The sequence below is a fragment of the Drosophila melanogaster genome, chromosome 2R (genome assembly GCF_000001215.4).
Source record: "Drosophila melanogaster chromosome 2R".
In the NCBI taxonomy this organism is placed as follows: domain Eukaryota; kingdom Metazoa; phylum Arthropoda; class Insecta; order Diptera; family Drosophilidae; genus Drosophila; species Drosophila melanogaster.
The window spans coordinates 1,588,598-1,607,659 of record NT_033778.4 but is presented as its reverse complement, the minus strand read 5'-3'; the positions used below and the strand labels follow the sequence as shown (position 1 = coordinate 1,607,659).

At 36.5% G+C, this 19,062-nt stretch overlaps 1 protein-coding gene across 3 annotated transcripts, besides 3 other annotated features; it reads right to left on the bottom strand.

Moving 5' to 3' along the window:
* Positions 1-8,358: 8,358 nt before the first annotated feature.
* Positions 8,359-9,867: a mobile genetic element.
* Positions 8,765-9,184: a mobile genetic element.
* A 1,335-nt stretch (positions 9,868-11,202) lies between the features above and the next one.
* BckdhB (Branched chain keto acid dehydrogenase E1 subunit beta) lies at positions 11,203-17,176 on the bottom strand. Of its 3 annotated transcripts, NM_001110548.2 has the most exons (7): positions 17,074-17,176; positions 16,777-17,010; positions 16,643-16,720; positions 12,468-12,714; positions 11,676-11,894; positions 11,532-11,624; positions 11,203-11,472 (listed from the first exon to the last, which is right to left on the bottom strand). In NM_001110548.2, the coding sequence occupies exons 2-7, from the start codon at positions 17,004-17,006 to the stop codon at positions 11,245-11,247; spliced, it is 1,095 nt and encodes a 364-aa protein (NP_001104018.1). In that variant the 5' UTR covers positions 17,007-17,010; positions 17,074-17,176; the 3' UTR covers positions 11,203-11,244. The 3 variants fall into 3 exon arrangements, with proteins under 3 accessions (NP_001104018.1, NP_001015354.3, NP_001104016.2); NM_001015354.4 differs by having other exon boundaries at positions 16,777-17,090; NM_001110546.2 differs by lacking the exons at positions 11,203-11,472; positions 11,532-11,624; positions 11,676-11,894; positions 12,468-12,714 and having other exon boundaries at positions 16,556-16,720; positions 16,777-17,090.
* A 1,422-nt stretch (positions 17,177-18,598) lies between these two features.
* Positions 18,599-19,062: part of a mobile genetic element that runs on past the window's edge.

Below are 19,062 nucleotides of genomic sequence, written 5' to 3'. Positions count from 1 at the left end.
GGAGAGCGCTACAGCAAACAGGTCTTTTCTACGCATACAGTGATAGCAGACAACTGTATGTGTGCACACGTATGCTCATGCATTGTAAATTTGACAAAATATGCCCTTCACCTTAGAAGTTCTTTGACTTTAAATCTATATTATTTTTGATCAATTGGCACCATGCGAAAATAGATTACAAATAGCCAAATCTATGTACATATTATCACAAAATAAATTTCAAAAATGACTTTGTAAGAATGACTATGTAAGAAAGACACTAGAATAATTATAGTGTCTTTGATATGACTTTTGCAATAAACAGTTATCATATTTTTATTTATTTTATAAGTTTATATTTTCTGCTTCGTATTATTTTTATGAAATATTTATTTCTCAACGTGATGTCTTCTTTTTTTGCACTTCCTTTAAATATTTAGTATATATATAAAGTCATTTGACTTAACATTAAAAGTGTCCCAAAAAAAATATTTCGCTTTTAAAAAATTGTCAGATGAGAGACCACTTAGAATTGAACATAAATATAAATGTGTAAACGGTATCTAATTCGAGCGCCGATCTTAACAAACAAATTTAAAAAGCTTTAAAATTATAACAGTCAGGGCGCGAATTTTTAAAAATTATTTTATTTTATCATATTGCTAGGAAATGGGCAAAAACTACCCTAATATGTACAATGTAAATTCGTTTCTTCGATCAGAATTGATTTCGGCCCGAAAATCGTCTTCTAGCACAACACGCACCCATATACGCGTTCTCGTCTATTGTTTTTACTCACACAAGCAAGCAAATTAAATTTTTATATTTCTTACGCTCTCAGCGTGAGCGAGCGGAAAGAGAGCAATTTTGGCCGTCACTAAAAAAGTGGCTGCATAGTGCCAAACCAATGTATGGCCGTTACGCATCTTGTTATTCTAGTGTCTTTGGTTTTAGTGTCTTTGTTTTGATTGCAGCTAATTTTGCTTGCAATGCAAATGCAGGTGAGGTCGTTGACACAACGGTTGACGCTGAAGACACTGTTGCGGTTGTTGTTGTTGCCGATGCGATTGCCGTTGTATCGCACTGTAATTTAATTCGTGTTCATTTAGTGTCCTGCTTATGAAAGATATTGGATGACCGTTTTGAGAAAGAACCCCACCAAGGGCAACGTTACTACCATCTGTGGTAAAGACGATTTTTTTTAAATCGGGTAGTTGTAAAATTGGTTCGCCTTGATAATCATGGATTTTAGTTTCCCAAATGCATCTAAATAATTTTGATTTTTTGTGTCTATTTTCATTCCTTTTTTAAGACATTGTGTCAGAGGTTTTGCTATGTCAGCGTAATTAGGGATAAATTTGCGGTAATAACCGGTTATTCCTTATAATTGGGTATGAAACTATAGATTTTACTTTAAGAGGGTTTGGTTTAATTCCAATCGGAGTTACAATATGACCAAGAAAACTGGCTTCTTTTTTTAGCAATTTGGATTTGTTTAATTGCATTTTTAAATTTGCTTCGAACAATTTATAAAAAACCAATTGTAATGATGTTCATCAAGCGATGAGGAAAAAAAATTATGTTGTTTAGGTAAACTAAACAATGCTTTTAGAGCATTGGTCGAAGAATGTTATTCATGCACCTTTGAAATGTTGCGGGTGCGTTTCTAAGACCAAATGGCATCCGAACGTATTCGTAATGTCCGCTCTTGGTGGAGAATGTAGTTTTCTGAATTGAATTTGGGTCTATTTCTATTTGGTGGAAGCCTTTCGCTAGATCTATTGTTGTATAATATCGACACTTTCCTAGTTGACCAAGTATTTTATCTATGTTTGGCAAGGGATATCTATCTGGAATTTTTATTTCGTTTAACTTCTTTAAGTCATTTACAACTCTGGACCCGAAGCGCCAGGTTTCTTTGATACTACCCAGGTGGAGCTATTATATGGTGAATTACTTTCTCTTATTACTCCTTGCTTAAGCATTACTTGTACCTGCTTTTCTACTTCTAATTCATTCATGCATATGAGCAAGTGGATATTGCTTTGAATAAATATGAGAATTTTGGGTTGTGTTTATTACGTGTTTTATTGTATTAGTGAATGTTAAAGGATCTCCTTCATGATATAAATGATTCTTGAATTTATTTAATATTATTTTTAATTTAGAACATTCCTCCTCATTTAGATGAATTAATCGAAACAATTTAAAATCTATTTTTGTTTATGAAAGCCAATTAATTTGTCATCTGATACTGGTAATTTTTGTTTTTGAATGTAAAAAGAAAGATTTTTATTTGGGTCTAAATTATTTAATATAGGTATACTTTATTATAAATTTAAACTGTGAAATTTTTATAATTTATAGTGGATTGTCCATCACTAAGTAATTTTCTGCCTATTAATAAATCATAATCTTCTGAGAAATCATGTAGATAAATTTGTTCAGGACTGTTAAAAATATTGTTACTGGGTATGGTAATAGACTTGTTTAGTATTATGTCACCGTTAGATGTAAAAACTCCGCATTTAGTGTTTTGAATTGGGAGGCTAAAGAAATTTTCTCTCATCATGTTAATGGTCGATCCTGTGTTAATGAGGCATTTGTATTTATGACCTTTGTGTGTTATTTCTATGTATTGGTGTTGTCCGAGGCTGGTTACCGAAAATTCTCGTTAGATTGAGAAATATTTTCATTTAATTCTGATGGCGTCATAAGTTGGTTACTGTCAGCCCGGATTTGGTATTGATTGTTGAGCTCTTGTTCATAAAAGTGTTGATTACAGTTTGGATCAGTTGGTCCTTGTTCTTGTGCGTCTTGTAGTCTAAGTTCGTCGATGGACATTCTTGATTGATCGCTGTCAGCTGGTCTAGGACCTTTAATAGTTTGTTTAATATTGAAATTGGGGTGGTTAGTTATAGTTTGTTGCGTATGTCGAAATGGATTCCTATTAAAATTAGGTTGTGGGTTTGCAAATCTAGTTACACTGAAGTGATTTTGTCCAGGTCTCATGGGTGGTGTGTTAAACATTCGTCGTTGTTGAGTTTGCATGGGTGGATATTGTGATTGAATGGGTGGATACTGGTATGGATTAGGAAAAGGCTGTAATGGTTAATATGGTGAATATCTGGATTGATAGTAAGTTTGAAAGTTTTGATTCATTTTACTTGTACTTGCATGGAAAGTATTATTTTCAATTTTAGTTTTAATATTTTTTTTTTTTAAATATTATTAAATAATATAAGGATTTTCTTCATAAATCACCTTATTTTGTGCTATGTTAGTTAGGGTTCTTAAATCGGGAATTTCATGATGGGCCAAAATACAGAAAAAATTAGTTGGTAATGTTTGAATAAGTGCCTTGATAGAGTCCCTAATTGCTTGCAAATAAATGATGAGGTCGGTATTATTACCTTCTAGATGTAGTTTAGCTATTAAGAGTTGACGCCTACTTTCAGCTTCCTCGCAGAATGCTCGTAAATTTTCTTTGTATGGTGTCTCTCGGAAATTTTCCAGAAGTTTGTTATTTGGCGTTTGGGGTTTGTATTCAACAATTAACCTTGACCTTAAGGTGTACCAGCCCTCGATGTTTGGTAGTCCCAATGATCTTATTACTTGTCCAATATGTTTCGTTCCACAGATCCGAGTAGAATGCGTTGCTGTCACAGGTCCTTAGTTGGGTAGAGTTCTAGGATGTAATCCAATCTACTAATGAAAGCATATAGCTCTGAGGCATCTCCATTAAATGGGAAAATGTCTTTGAGTTGTCTTCGCGCTTCACTTAGGTTGTTTTCGTTTAGGGTTACTAGTTGTGGTGCGGCAATCTTAGGTTGTTCGTTTTTTTTTTTAGTTTTTTTTCGATAGAGCTTAATATGTTTTCACGTTTATGTCTTCTGAAGTTTTTATTGTTTTGATTTTGGTGCTGCACTTATAAGTTGATTTTATTGTATATTTTTTTATTTGCTTATTTGGTAGCTTAGTTCAAAAAAAAATTTTCTTTTCTATAATTTTATTATTTGTAATGTTTCTTTCTTCTGCTGTTGGACTTATGGAATGAATTTCATCTGGGGATTGTCTTTGTTTTCTTCCACTTTATTAGGAAAACCTAAATAGATTTATAATCCAAGTTGAAGTAACGAAAATCACAAGCGTAATTTTTCCCGAGTACCGGATTATAAAAGTTAACTTATTTTACCCTCGCAGTTCTTTTTTTCGGATACTTTTTTGAATCCTACCGACTGCGCCAGTAAAATACTTTTTGTTTTGACTCGAATAAATAAGCGCAAAGGACCCGTACAGTGTGCAAATTGCCAAGAATATAGTTATTCAAAAACTTATTGTACCCTTCGCACTGTATGTGTAGCTTGTGGTGAGCTTCACAGCTCTTTTAACTGCCCATCAAACAAAGTTGACCAAGTTGAAAAGGTAACCACACAGCAAACTACAGAGGTTGACCTGTATATGGATTTAATAAATCGGCTACACCAAAAAGTGACTATGATGCGTGGGTAAAGCACGCCGAGCACAATATACCCTCAAAACATACACCTGATGTCCACTTAAACAGTCTGACCAACAGAAACGTAACATTTTCAAGTGCGCTTAAATCAGGTCTTGCATCTACAAATCCTACAACTCCATGCCCACTCGCTGAACAAAACAAGGTAAATGCTGATCAGCCAACAGGACAGCCACAAGGCAATATTGAAACAATGATCTTTAACTTGCAACAAAGTTATGAGAACAACCATGGAAAATCTTATGCGTAATCAGGATCTATTGATACAGATGCTGCTATCGCAGCAGTCAAAATAATCAATGGCTCCCTTACGTATAACTCTATGGAATGCCAACGGCGTTTCGCGACACAAGCTTGAAATGGCTCAATTTCTCCAATACAAACATATCGATGTAATGCTCCTTTCTGAAACACATCCTACAAACAAGTACAATGTTTCAAATAAATGGTTATATATTCTACGGCACTAACCACCCTGATGGTAAAGCACATGGAGGCACTGGAGTCCTGATTAAAAACCGCATAAAACATATTTTCCGCAACGACTTTGGGATAAACTACTTACAGGCAACATCTTTAAATATACAGCTGGGTAACCGACAAATAACACTTGCTGCTGTATACTGCCCACCTCGCTTTACGATATCCGAAAACCAATTTTTGGATTTTTTCAACACACTAGGGGATCGCTTCAAAGCTGCTGGTGACTACAATGCTAAGCATACGCACTGGGGATCTCGTCTTGTAACCGCTAAGGGAAAACTATTGTACAATACAATTATTAAAGTAAGCAACAAGCTTAGTTGCGCCTCTCCGGGCACACCTATATATTGGCCAACGGACCCCAGAATGATATTAGACTTGATTGACTTTGCTGTTACAAGAAACATCCTTGTTGCAGCATGCCATGCCTCAACCCAAAAAAAAAACAAACTGTACAGTATATGCAACGTAAGCCAAATGTTCAAATTGAGCAGCTTGTCTTGAAAAAGCGCCGCCTACGACGAGAATGGCAATCTTATAGATCGCCATTTGCAAAACAAGGGCTCAATAACGCAACTCGTAGATTAAGAAAGGAGCTAATCAACGAGCAGGAATGCGCATAGTTAGATGCGGCTGGGGTTTCTCAAGGCAGCGTACTTGGCCCAACACTATATTTACTATATACAGCCGATATACCAACATCGTGGCAGCTAACAATATCTACATTTGACGATGACACTGCAATCCCGAGCCGCTCTAAATGTCCACCGCAAGCTACTGCACAACTTGCTCTCTACCTGGCAGATATTGAGAAATGACTTTCTGAGTCAATGAACAGAAATGTAAAGACGTAACTTTTTCCCTCAACAGACAAGATTGCCCTTCGCTCATACTAAATAGCACGGTTATTCCAAAATCAAATGAAGTTACGTATCTAGGTATTCATCTTGACAGACGACTCACTTGGCGTAGACACATCGAGGCAAAAAGAACACACCTCAAACTAAAGCTCATAGTTTACATTGCCTTCTTATTATACGCTCTCCCATAAGACTATAATATAAGGTCTTACTCTACAACTCCGACCTAAAACCGTGGACTTATGGCTCCCTATGGGGGAGCCTAACAGCAGCGTAGAAATTATCCAACGAGCCCAATCGAAAATCCTGAGAACCATCACCGGAGTACGTTCGAAGTGATAAATTACATAAGGATTTATTCATACTTCCGGTCAGAGAACAGGCTTGCGAGAGACTTATCACGGCTATCTAGCCGAACCCGTCTTCGTCGTAATGATATGTCTACCCAACGATAATTATCAGGGCCACACAAACTCATATCAGTTGCAATAGTAAATGTTAGTTAAATACTTTTTAAAATTTGTAAACTTATTGTTAGTCTCATAATGAGAAGCTTCATTCATTTAAGAATACTTTGTTTTCTTGATATTTCCTTGAGCTTGTAAAATTTTATACATGATATGATAATGTTTTTTTATTCTATAAGAAACTCGAATTTCAAAAGCCGACCAAATTTTATGTTCCTCATGGTATTGGCTTTAGCCGGGTTATTGTTGAGCCCATGCTTACCCACAGGGTAATATTTCTGTTTGATTTATCTTCCCTCTTCCTGCCCGAATCCCTTGTTTTGAATTCCAAGTAAATTGAAGTCCACGTTAAGTATTTTTCTGCATATTTAAATCGATCCCCTACAAAAGTAAGTGCTACACCTTTAAGCTATGTGCAGCTGTTTATTTTAACGTTGCACCTTTTATTCAATGTTTTATGTGCATCTTTTGGCAATTTTTTGGCACACTAGCAGCTTTTCTACTTCTGACGTCAGGAGGAGCAATCTTGACCGACACCACTGCTGTTAATGCCTTCAATATAATTGAAATTCCGCCGCCCTTCAATATTGACATTTGTAGCTGGACAGAGAGTTTTATCGTTCTCATTGATTTCCTGATTGGTGCCAGTCTCTTCTACGAACAGCAGTGTGTCGGTCAAGTCAAGATTCTGCCGGGATTGTTGCTAATGCGACAGACTCAGTTAGGCTGGGTTGTTTCTGGAGGTTGCAGTTAACGGAGAAGCTAGTACTGGAATTTCTTCCAATAGCCTTTCTTGGAAAATCTCCGGACACAAGTATAAGTACAACCTGCCCCGCTTTCACCCTTTGTTGACCAAGATGGTCAATACTCGTCGAGTATATATATACCAGACCTCGACTTTTTATTGCTTTAAAATAGGTAATAAAAAGCTTATTAGCTCAAGAATAGACTTTATCCTATTATGTGTAATCTTGACTCTCTGCCGGTCTTATCACATAATTAGAGATCTTACTAAGATTTATATTTATTATAATATTTTTATAATACATTTATTTTCTCGTTCCTGTGCTCTTTTCTATATCGCGTCTATTTTCTCGCGTATCGAGCTGTATACACGGTACGCGGCAGCGCCTCTTGTTCGTTTGGGCGGGAGGTGTGTTTGTGGCTATGATCCCCTGTTTGTCATAAAATTTAAGACGTCTTTAATGATACGAGGACCTAATTTCCATTCTTGGAGTTGGTGGATAAGGGAGTGAATACGTATTGTGCCAAAGGCTTTGGAAAAGGCCAATAATATTATAGAGAGTTGGCGCTTTAGAAAGAGGGATCTTGTTCCTAGGTTGTCTACGTATTCTAGAACAGATTTATCCCCTTTAACCTGACTCCTTCGGTGATCGCGTTGTTTTGCGGCGTTGATCTTGCGACGCCTTGCCTTCGTTGTCCTGTGTTTCCTTGACAGCGCCCTGGGTCAAGCGGGATTATGATATTATGGGGCATGGTGTATCGTCCACGGGTTGAGGCAATGCTCGGACTAAGACCAACTTTGCCGACCACTGACTCCACTCACCCTTTCAAACACGCCAGGTCCTTCTCGCTACTTCCGGAGGACCACCTACCGGCTGGAACGGGTTTATGGGGCAGGGTGTATCGTCCACGGGTTGAGGCAACGCTCAGCCTTGTACAACCTTTGACGACCCTTTACTGACCCTTTGAAACACGCCAGGTTCTTGTTACTCCACTTCAAGGAATATTCACTTGCACTGCTCGTCCTTCCGTGTCATGTGGGCCTCTTGCAGCCCACACCAACTTCTCTGCGCATTCTCACTCACGATCTCCTTCTTCGCACGTTCTGACTCGCTGATTCCACGCGCGTTCTCGATCCCTAAATGTCCCGCTCCGCGCTTGCGCCGACATTTTATTTCATATAAAGGATCCCGTTATTTCCCCTTTTGCGCACGGCCCGCTCAGGTACAAGCCCCAACTATTGTACCGTTAGTTTGCGCTGCTTCCTCATTGTGCATGTCCAAAGTCCGTACCGATACCGTTCGACCAAAGACACTAGAATAACAAGATGCGTAACGGCCATACATTGGTTTGGCACTATGCATTCAATTTTTTAGTGACGGCCTAAATTGCTCTCTTTCCGCTCGCTCCCGCTGAGAGCATAAGAAATCTAAAAATAGAATTTGCTTGCTTGTGTGAGTAAAAACAAGAGACGAGAACGCGTATATGTGTGCGTGTTGTGCTAGAAGACGATTTTCGGGCCGAAATCAATTCTGATCGAAGAAACGAATTTACATTGTACATATTAGGGTAGTTTTTGCCAATTTCGTAGCAATATGATAAAATAAAATAGTTTTTAAAAATTCGCGCCCTGACTATTATAATTTTAAAGCTTTTTAAATTTGTTTGTTAAAATCGCCGCTCGAATTAGCTACCGTTTACACATTTATATTTGTCGAAGAGTCATCAGAATGCCCTTCTTCCTCTTCACTACTCTCGTTATGGTTCGCGCGACGTTTTCTGGCGCTTGAGCGAGGCATGTCTGTTACGCGTAACGATCGAAAACTGACTGACTGATCTCTTCTTCACAAAATCAGAATTATGCGTAGTTCTTGACTTTACATGCAATACCAACACAATTATGACAGTTGTTCTAGTCCGCATACACCAATACTTATGCACACCGCATTTTTCTGTATGCTTGTCGTTTTCGTACAGACATCTACTTCCCCCGCTCCTACCCGCGACCAGACTACGTTCGGCAGAAACTCTAACGGTTGTCTGCCGCGCATCAGAAAAATAAAAAGAGGCGTCTGCATGGCGCATGCCAAGCAGAAACACGAAATTTCGTTTCATTTAAATGATCTGCGACATATTTATGTTTAATTCTAATTTGTCTCTCATCTGACAATTTTTTAAAAGCTAAATATTTTTTTTGAAACACTTTTAATGTTAATGTTACATCATATTAAGTCAAATGATTTAATAAATATACTAAATAATTAAATATGATAACTGTTTATTGCATAAGTAATATCAAAGACACTAGAATTATTCTAGTTTCTTTGCTTTGGTCATATCTTGAGGCACGAAGTGCGGACACAAGCACTCAACAATCATTGCCTCATTAATTTTTCACACGCCGCAAGATGAATACTCTAATGACAAATATTCTAATATAAAGTCATTTTTGAAATTTATTTTTGTGATAATATGTACATAGATTTGGCTATTTCTAATCTATTTTCAAATAATAATAACGTTAAGGCAATGCAAAACAAGAATTTTTCGCATGGTGCCAATTGATCAAAAATAATATAGATTTAAAGTCTAAGAACTTCTGAGGTGAAGGGCATATTTTGTCAAATTTACAATGCATGAGCATACGTATCCACACACACATACAGTCTGCTATCACTTTGTGCGTTGAAAAGAGCTGTTCGCTGTAGCGCTCTTCGCTCTCTCGCTCTCTATCAAAACCTCTAGAGCCACGGCCAAAAAATCGTGTGCCAAAAAATCGTATGGTGTTACGCATCTTGTTATTCTAGGGTCTTTGGTTCGACCTTTGTGTTCTTGGCCAGCTCGAGTCCAAGATCCAGCGCGGTACCGCGACCTGTCATTAGAATTTAAAGTTGGAAGTAATTGTTCCTATAACTTTCAATGTTCCATTGCAATATATTCAGCATTAAAATAGTTTAGTGGGGGTATAAAAGGGTTGGTAAGATTAGTGAGGTTTCATGTCGCAAGAGTCACTAGACGGGACCGTGGACTGTTTGTTTTAGATGAGCGATGTGATCATGCGTCTAGATGTATTGATGGGGTTTTGCACGGGGTTTGAGGATTGCTTACGGTTAAATACTAGAGTCCGTTTTTGGTAACCGATGCGAATGGGAGCGGAGTGGCGCTTTAGTGTTACGAGTCCTAATTTGTTTTTGATTTTTATTGCTATTTATTGCTATCTTGTTGTGTTTTGAAGACGGGCTTCTATTTATGGAGTTGTGGGGGTATGCTACAGTTCCTGCATTTTGGTGGTCTTGTACACTTTTTGGCATGAGTCAAGGTGGCAGTCGTCTCCGCAGTTGTAGCAAGTTTTGTTGTTATTTGTTTTTATGTTTTAATCCGAAGCATCTAGTTGGCAAAGGGATATACTCGCGGACTTATAGCCAATCATTACATATTCATGGAAGAAGAGTATTCAGAAGAGTAGGATAGTGACTGTTCTTTAAGTAATTAATTAAATGCAAACCTTTAATTTCCCATTTAACTATATCTAACCAACAGACGGGGGGGCGCTACCATAGTTAGTAAGTAAAATAGGGAGACATAGCACGATATGGAAAGCAGTAAAGATCCGAGGATATATATAAACATTAATAAGATCTAATAATGTGTTAAAAAGATAGCATTATTCGCTTTATGAGAGGAAGAGCGACAGGATTTATAGGATAAAGCTTATTATAGTCAGCTCATAATACTCTGGAGGGGTCATGCAACTCATAGTTAGATCTACAAAAATTTAAATTTAGGGGTACGTAATTTCGAGTGAATCTGCTTTGAACAGAGAAGTTTATCTAACTAACCATGTCAGGATTATTACACATAAAGACTGTTCGTTCTATGGTTAGCTAGGGATGGTAAATTAATTAACATTAGTTTACTGGAATGTAAGGTTTCCCTTCATCCCCTCCATATGTCCGTATGTAGCACTTCGTATACTATAAAAGGCATTGTGAAATAGTGCTGCACAATACATATACAAACATATGTACATATTTGTATTTACATAATAATAATAATTGGGTCCTAAACGCTCCTTTCAACGTCTTATCCCCTTTTACTATGGCAGTAACGGGTAAGTGCGAATCTTAACGTAAATTTTTTTTCTTTAAGTAATTAATAAAATGCAAACCTTTATTTTCCCATATTACAGTTTTCAAAAGTTAACAATATCATTTATAGCTGACAAACATCGGTGTTTATCGGGCATATAAAAAGGCTCGAAGACATGGGGAAACGGAGTATCCCAACCAGCCACTCGTTTAACGGGTGCTTCAAGGTGCAAAAAACACTTTTCTTGAATGTAGGATGCTAGTTCTGATCCAAATCCTTGTGTTAATGGAGCTTCATGCGCAATTATAACTCGTCCGGTTTTTTTAGCAGACTAAAGAAAAGATACTTATACGTGAGCTTGCTTAGATGTGTAATATTTGAATTACTTACGGTGCAAATGGTAATAGCGTCCCACGGCAAAATGGAGACCAAGTCTATAACTTCACAATCTATATTTAACGTTGATTTTGCAATTTCTGCTACCTATTAAAATAGTATAGTATCACTGAAGTCTATTTAAATATGGGGACTTACTTCTAATAGCACATGGACTTGTGTACCCCAACCAATAAGTGTGACGTCTTTACCATGTCGCAATATATCAGCTTTGCCTAGCTGTGATGTATAGTACTCCGCGGGAACTTCCTCAACGGCAGCTCGATATAAAGTTTTTGGCTCAAAAACAATGCAAGGGTTTGGATCACGAATACATGCAAGGATAAGGCCTTTTGCTTTTATCGGTCCACGGGGTACCTATAGAAATGGTACAGTACACCTTCGAATATTCCAGACTTCATTAATAACATAGTCGAGTCGACTATCAGATACCCGTTACTCAGCTAGTGTGAATGCGAAATTTCATTTTTTGTCTGGGATATTAAAAATTGTATAAAACTGTGGTCGTGACCTGTTGGGCGGCTTTAGGGCGTTAGAGTGGGCGTGCTAGAAAGTTTTTTGGCAAATCGTTTGAAATTTACAAAACTGGAAAAATATCAACACATTTTGCATAAGTGTGGGCGTGGCATTTTTGTGCGGTTTGTGGGCGTTACGGTGGGCGTGGCAACATGGGTCAACAAACTTGCGCTGCGTCTTTGTCTCTAGAATCTGTATGTTTAATTTTAACCTTCTAGCTTTTATAGTTTCTGAGATCTCGACGTTCATACGGACAGGCGGACATGGCCAGATCGACTTGGCTATTGATCCTGATCAAATATATTTATATATACTTTACATGGTTAGAAGAGCTTCATTTTGCTTGTTACATCATTTTCAACGAATCTAGTATGCCCTATTACTTTACGAGTAACGGGTATAATTGCGAGTTACCACAACACGAAGTCCCGGTGTATGCGCAAAGTATGCTTCCGGACTTTGGGAATGGTAGAGTGCTCCGTGTCCAACAGCACCGCAAGGTACTCTAAAAGTTAAGGATCCACAGTCAAATAGCCCTCCGCTTCGGTATCGATATTTGGCAGCTTCATTAACTATTTGGTCAAAACTAGGAAATATATAGTCCGCAAACTGAATTTCTGCTATTGCGGTTGCTCCAGTATTAGCCACACCTATTGCAAAGCTATGAAATAAATAAAAGAAAAATTATTATATAATGTAATAATATTTTATGTCAACTTCCTTTAGTGTTAGTCCAGCATTTATATTTTGTAACTTTGGAATTACAATTCTGATCCATGGAACCGAAGCTGTGCAATTATATCGTTTCTTATGTATGTATTGTTGATATGCAGAGAAGCTGCGCGATCATCTAACGTCTCCCCTCTATGTCACTTTTCCTTGCCTACATTCGCGCATGCTCTTTTTGGTCTACAAATATTCAAATATTCCAAAAGCGTAAAGTATGCTTGCGATATAAATTATCTTTGCTTGAAACCATTGAAACTGTATGATATATGCTATGTATACGATATGGCGTTTACCAGTACGTTAGGCTCAGCCCAAATACGCAGACCTTTGATGGATTGTCTCAAGTTCAAGTGTCTTACAAAATCCCAAAGTGCTTTCTTTTACATACACTTATGCATGTATAACGAGTTCTGTGCTTTAAAATTCAGAAGTCGCTAAAATTATAATTGCAATTCATTCATTCTTTATTTTGGGTAGCGTACGGCACAATACAAACAAAATACAAAAAAAAATCTGTCCGTCCGTATGAACGTCGAGATTTCAGGAACTATAGAAGCTAGAGAGTTCAGATTAAGTATACAGTTTCCAGAGACAGACGCAGCGCATGATTTTTGGTTAATGCTGCCACGCCCACTTTAAAGTCCACACTTTTAAATATTTTTAATAGTCTTGTAAATTTTATCGATCTGCACCAAAACTTTTTGTAACACGCCGGAATCAACGCGCTGGGATTAAGTGGGCTACGTTTGACAAAACACAGTTAGCATATTTCCTTTATATTTAATCTATTTTTGTACCCGTTACTCGTAGAATGAAACGGTACACAAAGTTCGTTGAAAAGTATGTAACAAGCAAAATGAATCGCTTCTAACCATGTAAAGTAAATATATTTTTGCTCAGTATCAATTGCCAAGTCGATCTGGCCGTGTCCGCCTGTCCGTATGAACGTCGAGATCTCAGGAACTATAAAAGATAGAAGGTTGAGTTTCAGCATACAGATTCTGGAGACAGACGCAGCGTAAGTTTGTTGACCCATGTTGCCACGCCCACTCTAACGGCCACAAACCGCACAAAACTATCACGCCCACACTTTTGAAAAAAAAAACTTTTTGCCACGCCCTAACGCTCTAAAACCGTCCAAAACTGACACTTTTGAAAAATAGTTTGGATACTTTTTTCATAATATTGTTAGTCGTTTAAATTTCTATAGATTTCCAATAATCTTTCTAGGACGCCCACTCCAAAGACCTAAAGCCGCCAAACCGGTCACGCGCACTCTTTGAAACCATTTTTAAATTTTTTCTCATTTTATTCCCTAATAATTATCGATAAATAAACATAAAAAGTAACACAGGTCTACAGGTTAATCTTTCTGCATAACCACTTTGTGATCTAGTGCTTGCGATACGTTCACGTTTATTAACAATTGTTTTTACTCAAACAAGCAAGCAATTTATATTTTTAAATTTTTACGCTCCCAATTTTACGAGCGGAGAGATTTCAATTTTGGCGGTGACCAAATGCATAGTGCAAAACTAATATACAGCCGTTATGGACCTTGTTATTCTTATGTCTTTGGTGGAACAACTAGCGATTTTGATTGCATCAAAGCCGATGAGCCGATTAGGAAAGGGAATGAATAGGAAAAACTGAATTGCATAGCACAGACGAAAAAAATTTATTTTCAAGGATGGGCAAACGAAAAAATATAATTTTCAAAGATGGGCAAACGAAACTAATATTAAAGGGTGGGCAAATGAAATTATTTATTTTTTAGAATGAGCAAACGAAAAAAAAATAATTTTTAAGGATGGGCAAACGATAATATATTTTTAAAGGCTGGGAAAACGTTTTTTATTGACAATTTTTATTTTAAAGAGGTGGGCTAACGAAATATTTTAAGTGTGGGGAATCGATAAAAATGTTTATTAAAGCTTTTTTAAGAGATGGTCAAACGCTTTATGCTATGAGTAGATCGAGATAAACTTAAATGGCTTATATTTTTTCAAAATTCTAAAGAATGGGCAAACAATATTATTGCGATTTAAAAAAATGTTTGAAAAGGTAAACTTTTTGATTTTTGAACTTTTTCGGAAATGTATATTACATAAACTGGACAGGGTTAAAAAAAAAAATTTTTGGACAGAAATGGGCAAAAAATGTGCAAACGATTCCTGTTTTTAAAAATTCGATTTTTCCGAACCCAGATTCTTTGAACTATGGCAAACGATAGTATTATACCGCAGATGTGCCGTAGAGCCTAATAGCGTCTTTAAAGGTGCGATGTTTACATGAGTGACGCGACATAGGCATTCTACTCTTTACAAAATAATGATTATTAATATACACTTTTAGTTTTTAGTACTGATTAAGAAATTAGTACACTTAAGTTAACGCACTTCTATATTACTGTATATAATAAACGTAAACAAAATGAAACCCGTACGTATACATATATACTTGTAAGCTTGGAATTTGTTGTTTATTTTCATGTATATTTAGTATTTTTAATTTGTTTTTGATTTAAAAATAAAATAAATATTGTTTAATTATATTTCATAAAAAATTTGGTTTAATTAAGCAATTTAATTAATTTAATTTTTACCTTTAAAGTCAAAAATTTAACTTATTTCACAGCTTGTAAGCAGTTTCTTGGCATACTGTATATATGTATATTATCAACTCAGATCTTATTTACTAAGGAAAAAAATTTTAATCAGTGGTCTATTGATGGTCTATACGAAAAACATAAATAAGATCGTAAATAATGATATTTAATTTAACAACTTAAATGGTCAAGGTACAGTAAAAAAGTAACTGTGAACATAGTAATTAAAACTGTTAAAAATGTTCCCCATTCTGTTGTCTTAAAAACAATTGCTTACTGTTGAATCAAAGACACTAGAAAAACAAGATTCGTAACGGCCATACCAAAGACACTAGAATAACTAGAGTAACGCCATACGATTTTTTGGCACACTATTTTTTCGCCGTGGCTCTAGAGGTGGCTCCAGGCTCTCTCGAATTTTTGTTCGAGAGCGGATAGCGCTACAGCGAACAGCTCTTTTCTACGCATACAGTGATAGCAGACAACTGTATGTGTGCAAGTTAACACTGCTAATGGGTAAACTTAAGTCGATATAAGTCCGGGGTTGTTACCCTAACATTATGTATGCAGATTCAGCAAAAACGTCTGTAGGGGACTTGCCTGATTCCCATTGGTCTTCCCAGTATGGGGAAATATGCTATTTCTGCTAGTATCAGCACTTTGCTGGACGAACGGTCGGCTTGCCGGCCGCGATCAGCTTTTGTAAAATACAAGTTCAGTATGATTTCAATTATAATAAAAAGCACTCGCTCAAGAATTCTACTACAGCGAAAGCTGCATTTTTTAATATTGGTTGCCTAGCCTTAAGGGCGTCAATAACGGAGAAGGTTCTCCTGAAATATACTAAACTTATACCAAGCTGCGCAACGAAACGTTGCGCACCACGAGCAGAGAAGATCTCCGCTCCCCTCTCTGATCGAGAAGTCGGCCAAGTCGGACTGACGACATCACCCGTTGGACTGCGGAGTGGGACAACCCAGGAAACACACTTAAAACATAATTTGCACACATATGCTCATGTATTGTAAATTTGTCAAAGTATGCCCTTCACCTTAGAAGTTCTTAGACTTTAAATCTATATTATTTTTGATTGCAATCATATTGCAAATTTCTGCCTTCAAAACAAGCACATAAAAACCAGCTCGAAAGATTTTGCCCAAATCGAAATCGAAAAAAATTACCTGATTATTAATATTTGTATACATTTCATATCATTTCCGGTTTTTTACTCTATAACATCTAAATAACGTACCCTGCGATTCCTTGCTCACATAAGGGGGTATTAAAAACACGCTGACTTCCGTACTTATCCCGTAGATTTACTGAACACCTGTTGAATGGAAACATAATAAAATACAGATGATCTGTTTAAATTGTTTTACTGACCGAAAAACTCCACCGAATCCCACATCCTCGCCAAACAACAATGCGGATTTGTTTTCGTCTAGAGCCAAATCCATTGCGTTATTAATGGCGTTAAACATATTCATTCGTTTTCCAGTTCCCATACGTGTAGGATAGTAGGTAAAATGTGATCGAGTCCACAAGGGCCATCTTAGATTAGATCGCACGCAGTTATACAAACTATTCCCTAGTTGAGTGCTTACGATGTTCATTTTCCTTAATATATATAATACGCAGAATAGGTAACGCGCGAAGACTATGACATAACACTTGTCATACCGCGACTGAAATACGTTTTCGCCTAAAAAATACTTTTAATACCATTTTTTGCAATATTTATATCAAAATACATGTTTTTATTTTTATTTGGGGTATTCATAATAAAGTGCTAATAGCCGCTTTAGAGTCAACATGCAAATGGTTCCGACCCGTTTATACAAACTTCCAGTGTATTAATAAAATCTAATTCATTGAACGGGAAACATAATGAATGTACCGCAATAGCGTTCTTTCTGAGAAGGAATATAATTTAATTTTTAAAAAAAGCTTGTTTTTTGTGATACACTAAACTACATGACTTTTTTGTTAATTTGCTGTTTTAGGGACATACTCATATGGGGTTTCGACAGCTATGCCAAAATGTAAAAAAAAAGATATTACCACGCCTTACATAAATAGATAAAAAATGTAGATATCTTAATTTCTATAACAATGTTCATCTAACTAATGAGCTATTAAATAAGTTTTGTTATGATGAAATACATACAGTTTGTCAAGAAACTGTTTACACACTGTGAAATAAGTTGAATTTTTGACTTTAAAGCTAAAAATTAAGGGTTTTTTGCTTAATTAAACGCATTTTTTTTATAAAATATAATTAAACAATATTTAATTTACTTATAAATCAAAAAACAAATTAAAAATATTAAATATACAAGAAAATAAACAACAAATTCCAAGTTTACACACTTTTAAGACTGTCAAGAAACTCTTTACACAAAACACTTAATCGAAGTTTAATCCTGAATTTTTAAATTATTTTATTAAAATTTTAAAAGTTTTGGTATGTAGTATGTTCCCCATTGGCTTTAGCTACAAGTTGAAGCCTTTTTTTCATGGATTGGACAGGTTTTTGCAGGTCATCTTCAAACGGGATCTTTTCACACTCTTCGACTATTACAGTCATAAGCTGTTGTCGTGTTTTATGTCCCTTTTTGCCACCTTCTTCTTTAAGTAGGTCCACACATTTTCAATGGGGTTCAGATCAGGACTCTGAGGGGGCGTATCGATCACTTTACCACAGTTATAAGGGCGCCAGGTGCGTACATGGCACTCTTTATGTTTCTGATCATGTCCTGGTAAAACATAAAATTTGGCTTGTTGTTGCTAACTAGACCAAATTTTTCTGCACTGGCCTTCAAATTTTTTTTTTTTAATTCCCAGATATTGCACGGCATTTAAGGCTAGTTTTCCCACTCCACGGCTGGTGATACAGCCCCAAACCATCAGTGACACTTTTCCAAATTTTATCGTTGGAATGATATTTTGTTTTTCTAGCGCACTCAACGGTTTGCGCCATACTCTGCTTGGCCCGTCGTTATAAAAGAGCATCATATTTGTTTCGTCACAAAATATGACGTCATCCCAGTACTCTTCCGCATGATCCATCATGCTCACAGCGAATGAATGACGCTTTTCAATATTGGCATCTGATAGCAAAGGGTTTTTCCTTGCAACTCTTGAAGAGTACCTATGGCGTAGGATGACTTGGCGCACAGTTTCGTGTGACACAGTTAGGTGATATCAAAGACCCTAGAATAACAAGATGCGTAACGGCCATACATTGGTTTGGCACTATGCAGCCACTTTTTTGGTGACGGCCAAAATTACTCTCTTTCCGCTCACTCCCGCTGAGAGCGTAAGAAACCTAAAAATATAATTTGCTTGCTTGTGTGAGTAAAAACAAGAGACGAGAACGCGTATAAGTGTGCGTGTTGTGCTAGAAGACGATTTTCGGGCCGAAATCAATTCTGATCGAAGAAACGAATTTACATGGTACATATTAGGGTAGTTTTTGCCAATTTCCTAGCAATATGATAAAATAAAAAAATTTTTTAAAATTCGCGCCCTGACTATTATAATTTTAAAGCTTTTTAAATTTGTTTGTTAAAATTGCCGCTCGAATTAGCTACCGTTTACACATTTATATTTATTTTTAATTCTAATTTGTCTCTCATCTGACAATTTTTTAAAAGCTAAATATTTTTT